Source organism: Bos indicus, chromosome 11 (genome assembly GCF_029378745.1).
Source record: "Bos indicus isolate NIAB-ARS_2022 breed Sahiwal x Tharparkar chromosome 11, NIAB-ARS_B.indTharparkar_mat_pri_1.0, whole genome shotgun sequence".
Lineage (NCBI taxonomy): Eukaryota > Metazoa > Chordata > Mammalia > Artiodactyla > Bovidae > Bos > Bos indicus.
In genome coordinates this window covers 9,623,348-9,637,661 of record NC_091770.1, presented here as the reverse complement: position 1 = coordinate 9,637,661, position 14,314 = coordinate 9,623,348, and the positions used below count along the sequence as shown (strand labels likewise).

At 42.6% G+C, this 14,314-nt stretch overlaps 1 protein-coding gene and 1 non-coding gene across 2 annotated transcripts; one reads left to right on the top strand and one right to left on the bottom strand.

Moving 5' to 3' along the window:
- The first annotated feature begins 1,865 nt into the window (after nt 1-1,865).
- Nucleotides 1,866-13,409, top strand: POLE4 (DNA polymerase epsilon 4, accessory subunit). Its single transcript, XM_070798395.1, has 4 exons — nt 1,866-2,124; nt 2,704-2,788; nt 3,818-3,859; nt 13,106-13,409. Exons 1-4 carry the CDS (start codon nt 1,915-1,917, stop codon nt 13,117-13,119), a joined length of 351 nt encoding a protein of 116 aa, XP_070654496.1. The 5' UTR covers nt 1,866-1,914; the 3' UTR covers nt 13,120-13,409.
- LOC139186048 (U6 spliceosomal RNA) lies at nt 5,325-5,430 on the bottom strand. Its single transcript, XR_011569616.1, has one exon. It is a non-coding gene; the product is annotated as a U6 spliceosomal RNA (small nuclear RNA).
- Nucleotides 13,410-14,314: the final 905 nt, after the last annotated feature.

The window sequence follows — 14,314 nt, the reverse complement described above, 5'->3', positions numbered from 1 at the left end:
AAACCGTCTGTCTACAATGCGGGAGATCCAGGTTCAATCCCTGGGGTGGGAAGATCCCTTGGAGAAGGAAAAGGCAATCCATTCCAGTACTATTGCCTGGAAAATCCCATGGACAGAGGAGCCTGGTAGGCTACAGTCCATGGGGTCACAAAGAGTCGGACACGACTGAGCGACTTCACGTTTGTTCACTGTTTGGTGAGTAGGTGTGGTGATGAGAGTGGGCAGAAGCTCCAACCTCAGTGCTTCTATTTTCTCTGTGAAATAGCAACCGAGGTCATCAGCAGAGAGAGTCAAGGGATTGAGAAGGGGTGATATGTTTGAGGAGTAAAGAGAAGGTGTCAAATACTCATCTGGTGAGTAGGCAAGTGAGCAGAATGTGGTGGGATTGCTGGCTGCTCTGATTTTCACTTAAGACTGACCATAAGACTTGTATGACCAGTCAGTTTTTGTTGTTGATGTTGTTGTTCTCTCAATCTGCACACAGCTGCATCAGTGTCAGTGCAGAATAGACATAAGATTCTATTTAACTCGGGTTGGTGTGTCATATACAGATGTGGGAACTGGATCATAAATAAGACGGAGCACCCAAGAATTGATGCTTTTAAACTGTGGTGTTGGAGAAGACTCTTGAGAGTCCCTTGGACTGCAAGGAGATCCAACCAGTCCATTCTGAAGGAAATCAGTCCTGAATATTCATTGGAGGGACTGATGCTGAAAATGAAGCTCCAATACTTTGGCCACCTGATGCAAAGAAGTGACTCATAGGAACAGACCCTGCTGCTGGGAAAGACTGAAGGCAGGAGGAGAAGGGGAGGACAGAGGATCAGATGGTTGGATGGCATCACTGACTCGATGGACATGAGTTTGAGCAAGCTCTGGGAGCTGGTGATGGACAGGGAGGCCTGGCATGCTGCAGTACATGGGGTCACCAAGAGTCGGACATGACTGTGTGACTGAACTGGTGTGCCATTATCAACCGATTGCTTCTTAGTACCAGATCCACCTTCATTGCTTGCCAGCGATGTCGGAAGGTTTCTCTTCAGCCACATGATTATGATTTTATGCTATATCAGTAGCGTGCATTGGAGGACAAAAGGGAATATTTCTTGGTCCCAGTGTGCTTTTTTGAGAACAGGTTTTTGTAGTGCACAGTGGCCAGCAGTGGGCAGCACCTCTCCTTAGGCATGTTTCCGAAGCACCCCAGAAGGTGAATTGCCCATGAATCCAGTCACGGGGCACTTAAGTGACTTTGTGGCTCAGGGAGTCATGGCTGCGTCCTCCGCAACAAGACCTTGATCGCAGCTCTGGTGGGATGGGGTGCTCTTTCATGTTCATTTCATCCTTGGGTTTTCTACCTCGGCTTGGAAGCATACATGTAATGCCTCTGTTCTTTACAGTTCTCTTTGCACCTTAATAGTCAATCCCCTATTGTAGTTACGAATTTTTAAACTTTACTGTTCAAATTCTGTGTGGTTTCTTTCTCCTAATTGGACTCATACAGATGACGTTTTATCACAGAAAGTGGGAAGAATTGTTAAAATACCGTCCATCACTTTTCCCTCCCACATTTTTATTGCTTCTATTTTAGTCTCCTCCAGTAGCATATAAACTTGTTCAAGTTTCTCCTATATATTTTTATTACTGCTGTATTTACTTTTACAATCAAGTTTCTCAGAGGAGGCAAGATGGCGCGTGAGTGTCATCAGACACAGTAAGAGAGAGCCCCAGACCTCAGAAGATGTGACTTGTGCAGTAAGACTCGACAGGTGTCTAGAACTCGCTGCAGCGCTCGGCCGCGTGAGGGGCGGAGTCACGCGTCCGTAGAGGGTGTGGCTTCCAGCGCGCGCGGGAAAGGGGCCGGCGCCGCCCGCGCGCACACAGTTGGCGGCCGCGCGCAGGACGCTCCGAGCCGGGATGGCGGCGGCGGCGCCTGGAAGCGGGGCTGCCCGGGAGGAGGAGGGCACCGGTGGGGACGCGGCCACTCCGCAGCCCCCAGCCCCGACGAGTGCGCCCGGAGCTCGTCTCTCGAGGCTGCCTCTGGCGCGAGTCAAGGCCTTGGTGAAGGCGGACCCCGACGTGACTCTCGCGGGACAGGAAGCCATCTTCATTCTGGCACGCGCCGCGGTGCGGCTTGGGCACAATGGGGCGGGGATGGGGGTGGGGGGGCCCGCGGTGCGTGGCGGCGGGTGGGGCTCGGGGCTCTTCCGAAGGGCGGGGCTTAGCAATCCTTTGGTCCTGGTTTGGGGAGCACCAGGAGCGTAGGGCGGGGTGTTCTGAGGCCTGGGAGGTGAGAAAGGTGCTAGGGCGGATTCTGAGATGGTGAGTATAGGAAGGGAAGACAGAAAAAGGATCACATACAGATACGGTAGTTGTACTGGTTTGCTACCACACCTACCTCTTCAAGAGGGCCTAACTTGCATCTCTAGTCTAACAGAACTTGTAGGAGTCTCGAGTGAGTGGGGTGGATGCATCTTGAGCAATTGCGGGAGGGGGAAGGGGAGTAGACCTTCATCAAGTCCAGGAAAACTTTCGGCTTCCCTGAGAACCTCCCTTTCACCCCCGCCCCCACCCCCACCAAAGAAGCACGCACACGAATCGTACTGGAACTCATGGATACAGTTCTCTGTTTTCTTTGTTTTGTTTTCAAATTTTCGTTTATTATAACTTTTTCAGTTTTTTTTTTCCTGCTTATTTTCTTTACAGGAACTGTTTGTGGAAACCATTGCAAAAGATGCCTACTGTTGTGCTCAACAAGGGAAGAGGAAAACTCTTCAGCGGAGAGATTTGGGTAGAGTGTCACTGTTGTATCTTGGATCTGGAGGCAGACAAGGGAGGGCTGGGCTGGGCCCGTCGAGGCTTTCCCTTATGCCAGTCGAGATGGCATCATTATAGGATGAGAGGTGCCCCGAGTCTTTTCCCATGATGTTTTCCGTTGGGCTGCCACAGTGCCAGAAAACCCTCCTTTTTTAATTGGCTGGAGAGGTGCTGGGACAGAGAACCAAAGGAGTCTGCTGCTGCTGCTTCTATGTCGCGTCAGTCGTGTCCGACTCTGTGCGACCCCATAGACTGTAGCCCACCAGGTTCCTCCGTCCCTGGGATTCTCCAGGCAAGAACACTAGAGTGGGTTGCCATTTCCTTCTCCAGTGCATGAAAGTCTTAGCGACCCCATGGACTGCAGCCTACCAGGCTCCTCCGTCCATGGGATTTTCCAGGCAAGAGTACTGGAGTGGGTCACCAGTGCCTTCTCTGAAGGAGTCTAGGTATTGCCAAAGCTGACTAGATCCCTTTATACCTTCTGCCATGTTGTACCAGGCATGACTTTTTTTTTTCACGTAGATGTTCGATTTTTTACTCTGCCTTGTAGCTAGTAACACTAGAAACGTGTGTAAACTCATATACCATAATCTCACTTGCCCTGCTACATAGCCAAACTCTTCTCTGATAACTTTCAGAGCAAAGATGTTTCCCTCCATGAACAGTATTTACCCAGGCTTTTCTTATTTTCTTACTCTCTTTTTAAAAAAATTTTAGTTCCCTGACTGGGGATCAAACCCTTGCCCCTTGCATTGGGGCCCAGAGTCTTAATTAACCACTGGATGGCCAGGGAAGTCCCTTTTCTTACTCTTGTAGAGAGATAGCTGATGTGTAGGATTTGATGGTGAAGTAGATTCGGATTTCAAGGTAGCAAGGGGCAAATTTTATAAATTCCCTCCTTGCATAAAGCCTCATGCCGGTCTCTGTGTGGGTTGTGCTTTTGTAAGAGATTGATGCCCAAATGACCGAAGTCAGTCAGATGTCCCTTTACTTTGTGTTTCAGATAATGCAATAGAAGCTGTGGATGAATTTGCTTTTCTGGAAGGTGAGTTCTCCGTCAGTAGGTAATCATTTCCATCTGTCTTTCCTGTGCTAACGATCTGAGTTCAAAACCTTATAAAACGAATGGCCTGGTTCTTCTTTCTTCATGTAGAAATACTTTTTCTCCCTGTTTCCTATTTAAGATAGGAAAAACAAATTCTAATTCAAATTCCCTTGAATAATTAGAATTTCCTCCTGAAAACTGCTTAACCATAGAAAATGGGAGGGACTGTGAAGAACCCAGTGGAGTTAGGTAGATTCAGAAGTTTGATTCTTACTTTGATTGCCCTCCTTAGATATAAATCTTACCCCTCATCATAATGCTGGAGATCAGAAATGATTGCCAAGATTTAAAGGGTTATTTCTTGTTCTTGTTTATTCTTCAGCAATCTGTGTAATTATTTTGTTGCTGTGAGATACTGTTCTGGCCTGTGTTATTTTTTCCTTAGGAATTTCAGGTTAACTCCTGTTTTCTAAATCTCATAGAAATAGAAAATATTTGAAATTCCTCATTTTAGCTAACTTTTCTTAGAGCTCTCACTCCTACTTAATTCCTGAATTTGATCCACTCACTATTTCCTGCATGTGTTCTGATTGAAGAGCTTTGTGAAAGCTGTGTACCTTCAGTTCATTCACACCTTTACCGTTCGAGGATGTTCTGTCTACCTCCCTGAAGCCTTATCACTTTCAGAAATCTTTTTTGAATTATTTCAGTGTTTTTATTTATTTAATTTTTTTTTACACCCCTTCGTTCTGCAACTGTACTCAGCCTAGTCTCTGGCCCTTTTGGTTGTTGTCATTACTAAGTCACTAAGTCATGTCTACCTCTTTGCGACCCCAGGTACTATAGCATGTCAGGCTCCTCTGTCCTCCACTTCTGGAGTTTGCTCAAATTCATGTCCATTGAATTGGTGATGCTATCTAACCATCTCATCCTCTGTCTCCCCCTTCTCCTGTTGGCTTCAGTCTTTCCAGCCTCAGGATCTTTTCCAGTGAGTTGGCTTTTCATTTCAGATGGCCAGAGTATTGGAGCTTCAGCATTAGTGCTTCCGATGAGTATTCAGGGTTGATTTTCTTTAAGATTAACTGATTTGATCTCCTTGCTGTCCAAGGGACTCTCAAGAGTCTTCTTCAGCACCACAATTTGAAGGCATCAATTCATTGGTACTCAGCCTTCTTTATGGGCCAACTCTCTCATCTATACATGACTACTGCAAAAACTGTAGCTTTCAATGTATGGATATATTATTTTAAGTGTCTTTTAAGATACATTCCTATGGCTAGCTTTAAGCCTAGATTATTGAGTATTCTCTTAATTTGTAGATCTTTTTTAAGCCTCTTTTCTGGATACTCATCTCAAAAATAACTTGTTGGCTGTCTACCTAAGGTGGGCACCTGCTTGTGATTGACATCCTGTCAGTTCCTCAGTCAAAAATGTTTGGAGCCTAACTAGCTGTTTGTTTTTATTTTTAAATATGGAATGCGTCATGAATTTGTGTGTCGTCCTTGCTCAGGGGCCACGCTAATCTTCCCTGTATTGTTAAATTTTAGTAAATGTGCTGCTGAAGTGAGCACTTCTGTTTAATTACCATCTTTTCAAAGAGATGAGCAATTTATTTAAGTTTTTGCCTTAAAGACATAAGAGTACCAACCTGTGGTGCCAGGATGATAAATTGGAGGGTACTAGGAGTAGGAATGTAGAAAACTTAGGAAGTTTTCCACTTTAGCCTTTACCGTGGATGATGCTTGGCTTGGATTTTTAATAAATGGCCATTTAATACGTAGTGGATATGTTCATTTTCATCTTTGGATTCAGTAATCTCAGTAATTGAATCCCTTTGGCTGGTCATTTTAGCCCCCTAGGATTTAGTCAGTATTATGTTATTTTGTACTTGGAAAAGTGAATGTTCTTATGTCCTTAGATGTGTATGTTCTAAGTGGAATTCTTTTTTTAATTGAGTCAGTATATATACATGATTAAAAGTCAGATAGTTACCTTATGACTTACAATGCAATGTAGCTGCTGCCCCTCATCTTGTCATTATTTCTGTTTTTAGCTTTTCAGATGGTTTCTTATATTTTTGAATAGTATGCTTTGTTGTTGGTTTATCAACTCTAGATGTTGTCTTTTGACTTCCAGCAATGATAAATGAAGTTTTGGTAAACCTATACTACCCCCTCAATCCTTTCGCTCTTTTTTGTTTTTGGCAGTTTTATCATTATTTTTAGTTCCTCTGTTACCTTTACAATTTATGTAACATACTAAAATATGTATTTTTTGTTGACAACTCACTTTGTAAGGTAGGAATGTTAGTGCACTTATACCTTCCTTTCCCATTATTAGCTCACTTCTAGTTATAACTTTGTGTCAAGGCTGAAAACATACTTCCTTATCATAATTAAATCTTCTGTGCTTAATAGGTTGAGTTTAGAAGTTGAAAAATAGCATTATGAACAGTCTTCCTTTAACCTCTCTGTCCTTTAATCTCTTATATAGGTCCCCTCCTTTCAGGCCACTGTTTTTCATCTCTTTTGTAATCTTCTGGGTATTTTATGCAAATATGTTTGTGTGTGTCTGTGTGTATGTATTCTTTTCTAAGAACCTTCCCTTATGAAAGAATATAGCATAGAATATGTATCTTTTTCTTGTGTGGATTCTGTCAAACATCCTGTATACCTGATTCGCATTTCTACCAGGAGTGTATGACAGTTCTCGTTGCTCCCCATTCTCACCAATACTTGGTATTATCAGAGTTTTATTTTTGCAAGTTTGGTATGAACAACATTGGTGAGACTTTTTATCATGAAAGAGTGTTGGATTTTGTTAAATGCGTTTCCTGCATCTATTAAAATGATCATGTGGTTTTTAATCTTTTCTTTTGTTAATGTGAATATTGAACTGTCCTTGTATCCTGGAATAAAGTCCACTTGATCATGGCATATGATTCTTTTTAATATATTATTGGATTTGGTTTTCTAATATTTTTTGAGAATATTTGTGTTGATATTCATCAGTGGTATTGGGCTGTAATTTTTTTTTTTTTTTTAGTTTGTCTCATTTTGGTATCAGGGTAATAATGGTGGTCTTACTGTAGAATGAATTCGGGAGTATTTCCTTCTTCAGGTTTTTGGAATAGTTTGAGAAAGATGGGTATTAAGCTCTTGCTGTATGTTTGGTAGAATTTCTCTGAAGCTGTCTGGTCCTGGATTTTGTTTGCTGCATATTTTTTGATTACTGGTTCAGTTTTACTACTGGTGGTCCAGCTATTCAGATTTTTTTTTTCTTCCTCATTCAGTCTTGGAATGTTGTCTGTAATGTATCCTTGTTAAAATTTTCATGGTTCATCTATTCTTTTCCCTAGTTCAGTTAGCATTCTTATTACTAATGCTTTGAACTCTTTATCTGGTAAATTATTTATTTTTGTTTCATTAGTTGTTCCTTCAGGGTTTTTTTCCTTGTTCTTTCATTTTTAAAGAAATTCCTCTTTTCATTTTGCTTAAGATTTCTCTGTCTCTGTGAAATTAGGTGAAACAGTTACCCATCCTGGTCTTGAAGTGGAGTGCTTATTTGGGAGCATCTCTATAGTCTGTGTGTGCTCAGTGACTTGGATGGGTTGTATTTTAAGTGAACACAAGTCACATGTTACCTCAGTGTCCTGGCAGCTATCACCTTAGTAGAAGGTGGGGCTGGACATGGAGGGGCCAGAGCCAAAGGAAGGTGTGACCTGGGTCTTCTTCACTCATCAGTTGCCAACACTGCCCTGTCATGAGTGATGTCAGGTCCCAAATTGCTGGAGCAGAATCCCTTAGAGGAAGGTCCAGCTTGGTTCTGTTCACGTTGAGTGCGTGTTTTCTTCCTCCAGGCATCAGCACTGTTGCTCCAAAGGAGTGCAGTGCTGGAACCAGAAGTGCTAAACTGGGCACCTAGCGGAGGCTGGGGCCTGTGGTTGGGTGGTCCTGGCATCAGTCGGAGCTATAGGCTGCTTGTGAGCTCCTGCTGCTGTGAACGCTACAAATGGGTGCCCTTTCCTTGTTGGGATGCTGTGCTGGGCTTGAGCCTGCCCTGGCCTCTACAGTTGTGCACGTTCCTCAGCAATGGCAGCCTTTGCCCTAGTGGAGAGCTGTCCTGTGGGGCGAGAGGACCAGAATGGGGGCTTGACATGAACTAGGGTGTGTGCACTGGTCCCAGCACCAGTCAGAACTCCAGATCACTCCTGATTTGCCACTCTGTGACCAGCAATTGGCTCCCTTGTTCTCCTCAGATGCCCTGCCAGATCCAAGCTGGCTTTGTCGCTCATGGCCGAGTGTTTTGCTCAGCTGTGGCAGCGTTTGCTCTAGCGTGGAACTGCACTCTGGAGCAAGTGGGGCTGGAGGAGGCACTTGGCGTGGGCTGGGGCCCGCACTGGGTAGTCACGGTTCCAGTCTGCTGCTTCTGCCTTATTTTGGGAGTAAGCAAGTGTATGTGTACTTCATCGTGAGTGGAGTCTTGGTTTTTTTACAACCACATTGTCAGTCCCCATAGATTTCAAACCAGCTAAGAAGGACTCATCCTCCCTGTGTTAGGCCCCAGAACTGGGGTGCCCTTGTTGTGATTCAAACTGCTCAGTACCCAGGGAGACACTCCAAATCGTGTGATCTGCCTTATCTTCTGTATCTACTTCTGGGGTACAGGTCCTGACCTGACCTCTTCCCTTCCCTTCCTAACTCTTTGGGGATCTTACAGCTTTGATTGTATAGGAATTTTTCTGCCAATCTCCAGTTAGTTTTCAGGGAGAATTTCTCTACATGTGGATGTATTTTTGGTGTGTATGATATGAATTGTTTAAAAAATACTCAGGCTTATAGTCTTTGTCTTTGAGTGGAGCATTTAATTTACTGTAATTAATGATATATATGGGTTAAATGTACCATCTTATTTTGTGCTTTCTATTTGTCCTTATTTTATGTTTTTTCTGTTTTTTGCCTTTTAAGTATAATTTATTCAGCATTCTCTCTATTATTTTGGGAGTTATAATCTCTTTTTTGTTATCCTATCAGTTACTACATACATCCTTAATTTATCAGAGCCCCCACTTACAAATAGCTGTGAAAAGAAGAGAAGCAAAAAGCAAAGGAGAAAAGGAAAGATATAAACATCTGAATGCAGAGTTCCAAAGAATAGCAAGAAGAGATAAGAAAGCCTTCTTCAGCGATCAATGCAAAGAAATAGAGGAAAACAACAGAATGGGAAAGACTAGAGATCTCTTCAAGAAAATCAGAGATACCAAAGGAACATTTCATGCAAAGATGGGCTCGACTAAGGACAGAAATGGTATGGACCTAACAGAAGCAGAAGATATTAAGAAGAGATGGCAAGAATACACAGAAGAACTGTACAAAAAAGATCTTCACGACCCAGATAATCACGATGGTGTGATCAATAACCTAGAGCCAGACATCCTGGAATGTGGAGTTAAGTGGGCCTTAGAAAGCATCACTACGAACAAAGCTAGTGGAGGTGATGGAATTCCAGTTGAGCTATTCCAAATCCTGAAAGATGATGCTGTGAAAATGCAGCACTCGATATGCCAGCAAATTTGGAAAACTCAGCAGTGGCCACAGGACTGGAAAAGGTCAGTTTTCATTCCAGTCCCAAAGAAAGGCAATGCCAAAGAATGCTCAAACTACCGCACAATTGCACTCATCTCACACGCTAGTAAAGTAATGCTCAAAATTCTCCGAGCCAGGCTTCAGCAATATGTGAACCGTGAACTTCCTGATGTTCAAGCTGGTTTTAGAAAAGGCAGAGGAACCAGAGATCAAATTGCCAACATCCGCTGGATCATGGAAAAAGCAAGAGAGTTCCAGAAAAACATCTACTTCTGCTTTATTGACTATGCCAAAGCCTTTGACTGTGTGGATCACAATAAACTGTGGAAAATTCTGAAAGAGCTGGGAATACCAGACCACCTGATCTGCCTCTTGAGAAATTTGTATGCGGGTCAGGAAGCAACAGTTAGAACTGGACATGGAACAACAGACTGGTTCCAAATAGGAAAAGGAGTACGGCAAGGCTGTATATTGTCACCCTGCTTATTTAACTTATATGCAGAGTACATCATGAGAAATGCTGGACTGGAAGAAACACAAGCTGGAATCAAGATTGCCGGGAGAAATATCAATAACCTCAGATATGCAGATGATACCACCCTTATGGCAGAAAGTGAAGAGGAACGAAAAAGCCTCTTGATGAAAGTGAAAGAGGAGAGTGAAAAAGTTGGCTTAAAGCTCAACATTCAGAAAACGAAGATCATGGCATCTGGTCCCATCACTTCATGGGAAATAGATGGGGAAACAGTGGAAACAGTGTCAGACTTTATTTTTTTGGGCTCCAAAATCACTGCAGATGGTGACTGCAGCCATGAAATTAAAAGATGCTTACTCCTTGGAAGGAAAGCTATGACCAACCTAGATAGCATATTGAAAAGCAGAGACATTACTTTGCCAACAAAGGTTCATCTGGTCAAGGCTATGGTTTTTCCAGTGGTCATGTATGGATGTGAGAGTTGGACTGTGAAGAAGGCTGAGTGCCGAAGAATTGATGCTTTTCAACTATGGTGTTGGAGAAGACTCTTGAGAGTCCCTTGGACTGCAAGGAGATCCAACCAGTCCATTCTAAAGGAGATCAGCCCTGGGATTTCTTTGGAAGGAATGATGCTAAAGCTGGAACTCCAGTACTTTGGCCACCTCATGCGAAGAGTTGACTCATTGGAAAAGACTCTGATGCTGGGAGGGATTGGGGGCAGGAGGAGAAGGGGACGACAGGATGAGATGGCTGGATGGCATCACTGACTCGATGGACGTGAGTCTGAGTGAACTCCGGGAGTTGGTGATGGACAGGGAGGCCTGGTGTGCTGTAATTCATGGGGTTGCAAAGAGTCGGACACGACTGAGCGACTGATCTGATCTGAATGTTAATACTTTTCCCTTTATCCTCAAAAAAATAGGATCTTAGAATCCATTAGCTCAGTGTACAAGTCCCACATCCCGCACTCATGCTGTTATTGTCACCTGTTTTGTCTTTGTCACTTCACATAAGGCACTATTATTGCTATGTTATACCAGCAGTGATACATGAATTTATCCATGTATTTATACTGTCTTTGCTCATTATATTTCTTCTCCATTTGTGATCATTTTCTCTCTGAAGTAAACCATAAAGGGTCTGGTGATAGCAAACCCTGCTTTTGCTTTTTTGTTTTTGCATTTTGGGGGGTCTAAAAATACCTTTTTAAAAGTTTTTTTTTCATACCTGCTCTGGCTATTGAAAGATATTTTGCTGAATATAGAATTCTAGGTGAAACTTTGTTTTAGCATGCTGACGTGCTCATTCTTGTCTTTTGGGGCTTCTGTTGCTTCTTTTGAAGCTAATTTGCCCTCTTTTTCTGGTTTTGAAGATGTTCTCTGTCTTTGATTTTTCTGTAGTTTCACTCCAATGTATCCAGGAATAATTTCCTAAGTTTGCTTAGGCTTTTTAAATCTATGGATTGAGGTCTTTCATCTCTCCTGGAGAAGTCTCTTCTCTTTCCTTTCTCTTGTTCTTTCTGTTTTCTCTCTGGGATTTGCATTAAGCATATGCTAAAAGTTAACCATAATTTTGCCTCTCCATGATGTATTCTGTGTAATTTTCCTGACTTTACAGTTTATAATTCTCTCTTCAGTGGTCTTGTCTTCTTTAAATTTTTTCTCTCGAGTTAGTAGTTTCAGTTCTTGTTTTTGTAGTTTTTAGTTTTTATGAATTCTGTTCCATTACTTTTCAAATCTCTTTTGTCATTTTTTGTTTGTATTTGCTGCAGGTGTTTGAAGCTTGTCTTTCATTTCCTTACCCACAGTGTGTACACTTGTTTATATCCAAGCTAATATTCAAAGCCCTTTAAGGCTGGTTTGCTTGCTTTTCTGGTTTTGTTTCTGTTGCTGCTGTATCATGGTCTTTTTTCCCTATATGCCTTGGTATATTTGGTCATGATATTTGAAAAAGTTATTTGTTGGATAATCACTTGAGGCCTTTATAATGAAACCTTTCTCCAAAGATTGTTATTTGTTTCTGCAAGGCACCTAGAGGCAGGTATCGGTGCAGGACCTTTTTCTTGAATCCAGGACTTGAGGATTTCTTGATGACTGTGTTGGTATAATCTGTGATGTCAGGTCTGTGATGGGACTGATTTAATTCTAGTTCAGCCTTATTCTGAGGGTGTAGCCTTTTGGGAATCCAGCTTTTAAAGAGCGGGCAATTATCAAACCTTTCCACTTGGGCACATTCTCATATTTGACTCTTCATTGCCTCAGTCAAATCACAGCACAGTTTCTCGGCTCTCTTTCGGATTGGCGGATTCCCCTGAGGTAAGAGCAGTTTTGGAGGCCAGGTTTTCTTTGTGTTCTTGCCTTCTCTAGGTTTTGGATTTGCCTTTAATGAGGCCTGTTTAATGCCTGAAGGATTTTCTTTTTAAAAATATTTTAAGTCCTCTGCATCAGTTTGATCTCAGCAGGAACTTGCCATTATCAAAAGCAGAGGCTATTAAACAATTGGAGGTATTTCTTCTTTGGTTTGTTGTTTCCTTACATGTTCTTTCCCCAAGTTATTCTTTTTACTTTCCTTTTACTAGACAGGCATTCTTCAAACGCCTTGTAATTTTTCTTCTGTTGTCGAGTGCGGGGATGAGAAGGCTCTTTGGAACTTGTGTATGTGTCTGTATGGAGGGTGGTTTTTGCCTTGCAGTTTTATATTAGTGTGGGTAGAGGTGGGGCCAGATGTTACGTCGGGGGCCTCCAGAGGCCAGAATTGCAGAAAGCTTGACTGTGGGAAGCTAGAATTTTTCAGAAGCTACGCTAGTTCCCCAGATAATGCATTTAGTTCTTTAGAAGAGAGCCTGCTGACTTTGTTTATCATCCTTCTCAAAAGATTATAAACTCGACTTAGAGACCTTACTTATTTTGTATCACTCCCCCCTTGTGTAGTCTCCACAGATGCTCATTAAGTAACACAACTTCTTAGCCCTTTTCCCACCACTAATTTGAATTGTCTAGACTCAACTGCCCACCCTCATAATGACATGTTTTTTCCCCAAGGATCTTTTGGATGGGTATTTCTCAAGATTAATATTTTGGTCTTAGAAGAACTGCTAGTACCAAGGCATCTGTCACTTGGCCCGTGTTGCTACATTCATCCAGTTCTTAAGTACCTTGGTTTAAACATTGCTCTTTGTGTTTTTAGGTACTTTGGATTGATTGCTGAGCTGGACAGTTTTGTGAGCCTGTACCTGCATCCTTCAGCTAGACCCTCTGCAGGCCTCAGCTTTGACGAAGAGTCTTTGAAATGTTGAACTTACACATTTTTTCTGTTCTACATTCACCTAAGCCTGAACAAGCCTGTTAGCTTTAATCTACAAGGTCTTCCACTACTTGGGTCTTCCATTTCTGGCCTGGATGCAGCTGCTTGTGGTAGAAATATAGAAAATGGTTTGTGTAGGTTGGTTAATATATGATAAGGACCAAATAAAGGTTTCTGATCAACTTTAGCCTTGTGTGTTTTATAATCTTGTCTGTATTCTTGCCTCATGACTGGAGAGCCACCATGCCTAGCCGCAGATCTTTCTGATCTTCCCTGGTAGCCATTGTAAACCTCAGTCTTTCATTTATTTGTTCGTTGTTTTTTTTTTTTTTTTTTTTTTAGCACATCAGAAAAACGTGACTCCAGAATTTATGGGATGTCACTTAAGTTCTTCAGAGGTCAAATAAATGTAATCCTAGAAGAAGCACAAGCTGGAATCAAGATTGCTGAGAGAAATATCAATAACCTCAGGTATGCAAATGACACCACCCTTATGGCAGAAAGTGAAGAGGAACTAAAGAGCCTCTTGATGAACGTGAAAGAAGAGAGTAAAAGAGTTGGCTTAAACTCAACATTCAGAAAACTAAGATCATGGTGTTTGGTCCCATCACTTCATGGCAAAGAGATGGGGAAACAGTGTTGGACTATTTTTGGGGGCTCCAAAATCACTGCAGATGGTGACTGCAGCCATGAAATTAAAAGATGCTTACTCCTTGGAAAGTTATGACCAACCTAGATAGCATATTGAAAAGCAGAGACATTCCTTTGCCAACAAAGGTCCATCTAGTCAAGGCTATGGTTTTTCCAGTGGTCATGTATGGATGTGAGAGTTGGACTATAAAGAAAGCTGAGCACCGAAGAATTGATGCTTTTGAACTGTGGTGTTGGAGAAGACTCTTGAGAGTCCCTTGGACTGCAAGGAGATCCAATCAGTCCATTCTGAAGGAGATCAGCCCTGGGATTTCTTTGGAAGGAATGATGCTAAAGCTGAAACTCCAGTACTTGGGCCACCTCATGTGAAGAGTTGACTCATTGGAAAAGACTCTGATGCTTGGATGGGTTGGGGGGCAGGAGGAAAAGGGGACGACAGAG

Bases quoted from the DNA above. Each gene is read 5' to 3' on its own strand.
- POLE4 (XM_070798395.1), top strand. From the start codon at position 1,915: ATGGCGGCGGCGGCGCCTGGAAGCGGGGCTGCCCGGGAGGAGGAGGGC. The intron at 2,125-2,703 runs GTGCGGCTTGGG...TTTTCTTTACAG, and splicing joins TCATTCTGGCACGCGCCGCG to GAACTGTTTGTGGAAACCAT. The intron at 2,789-3,817 runs GTAGAGTGTCAC...TTTGTGTTTCAG, and splicing joins TCTTCAGCGGAGAGATTTGG to ATAATGCAATAGAAGCTGTG.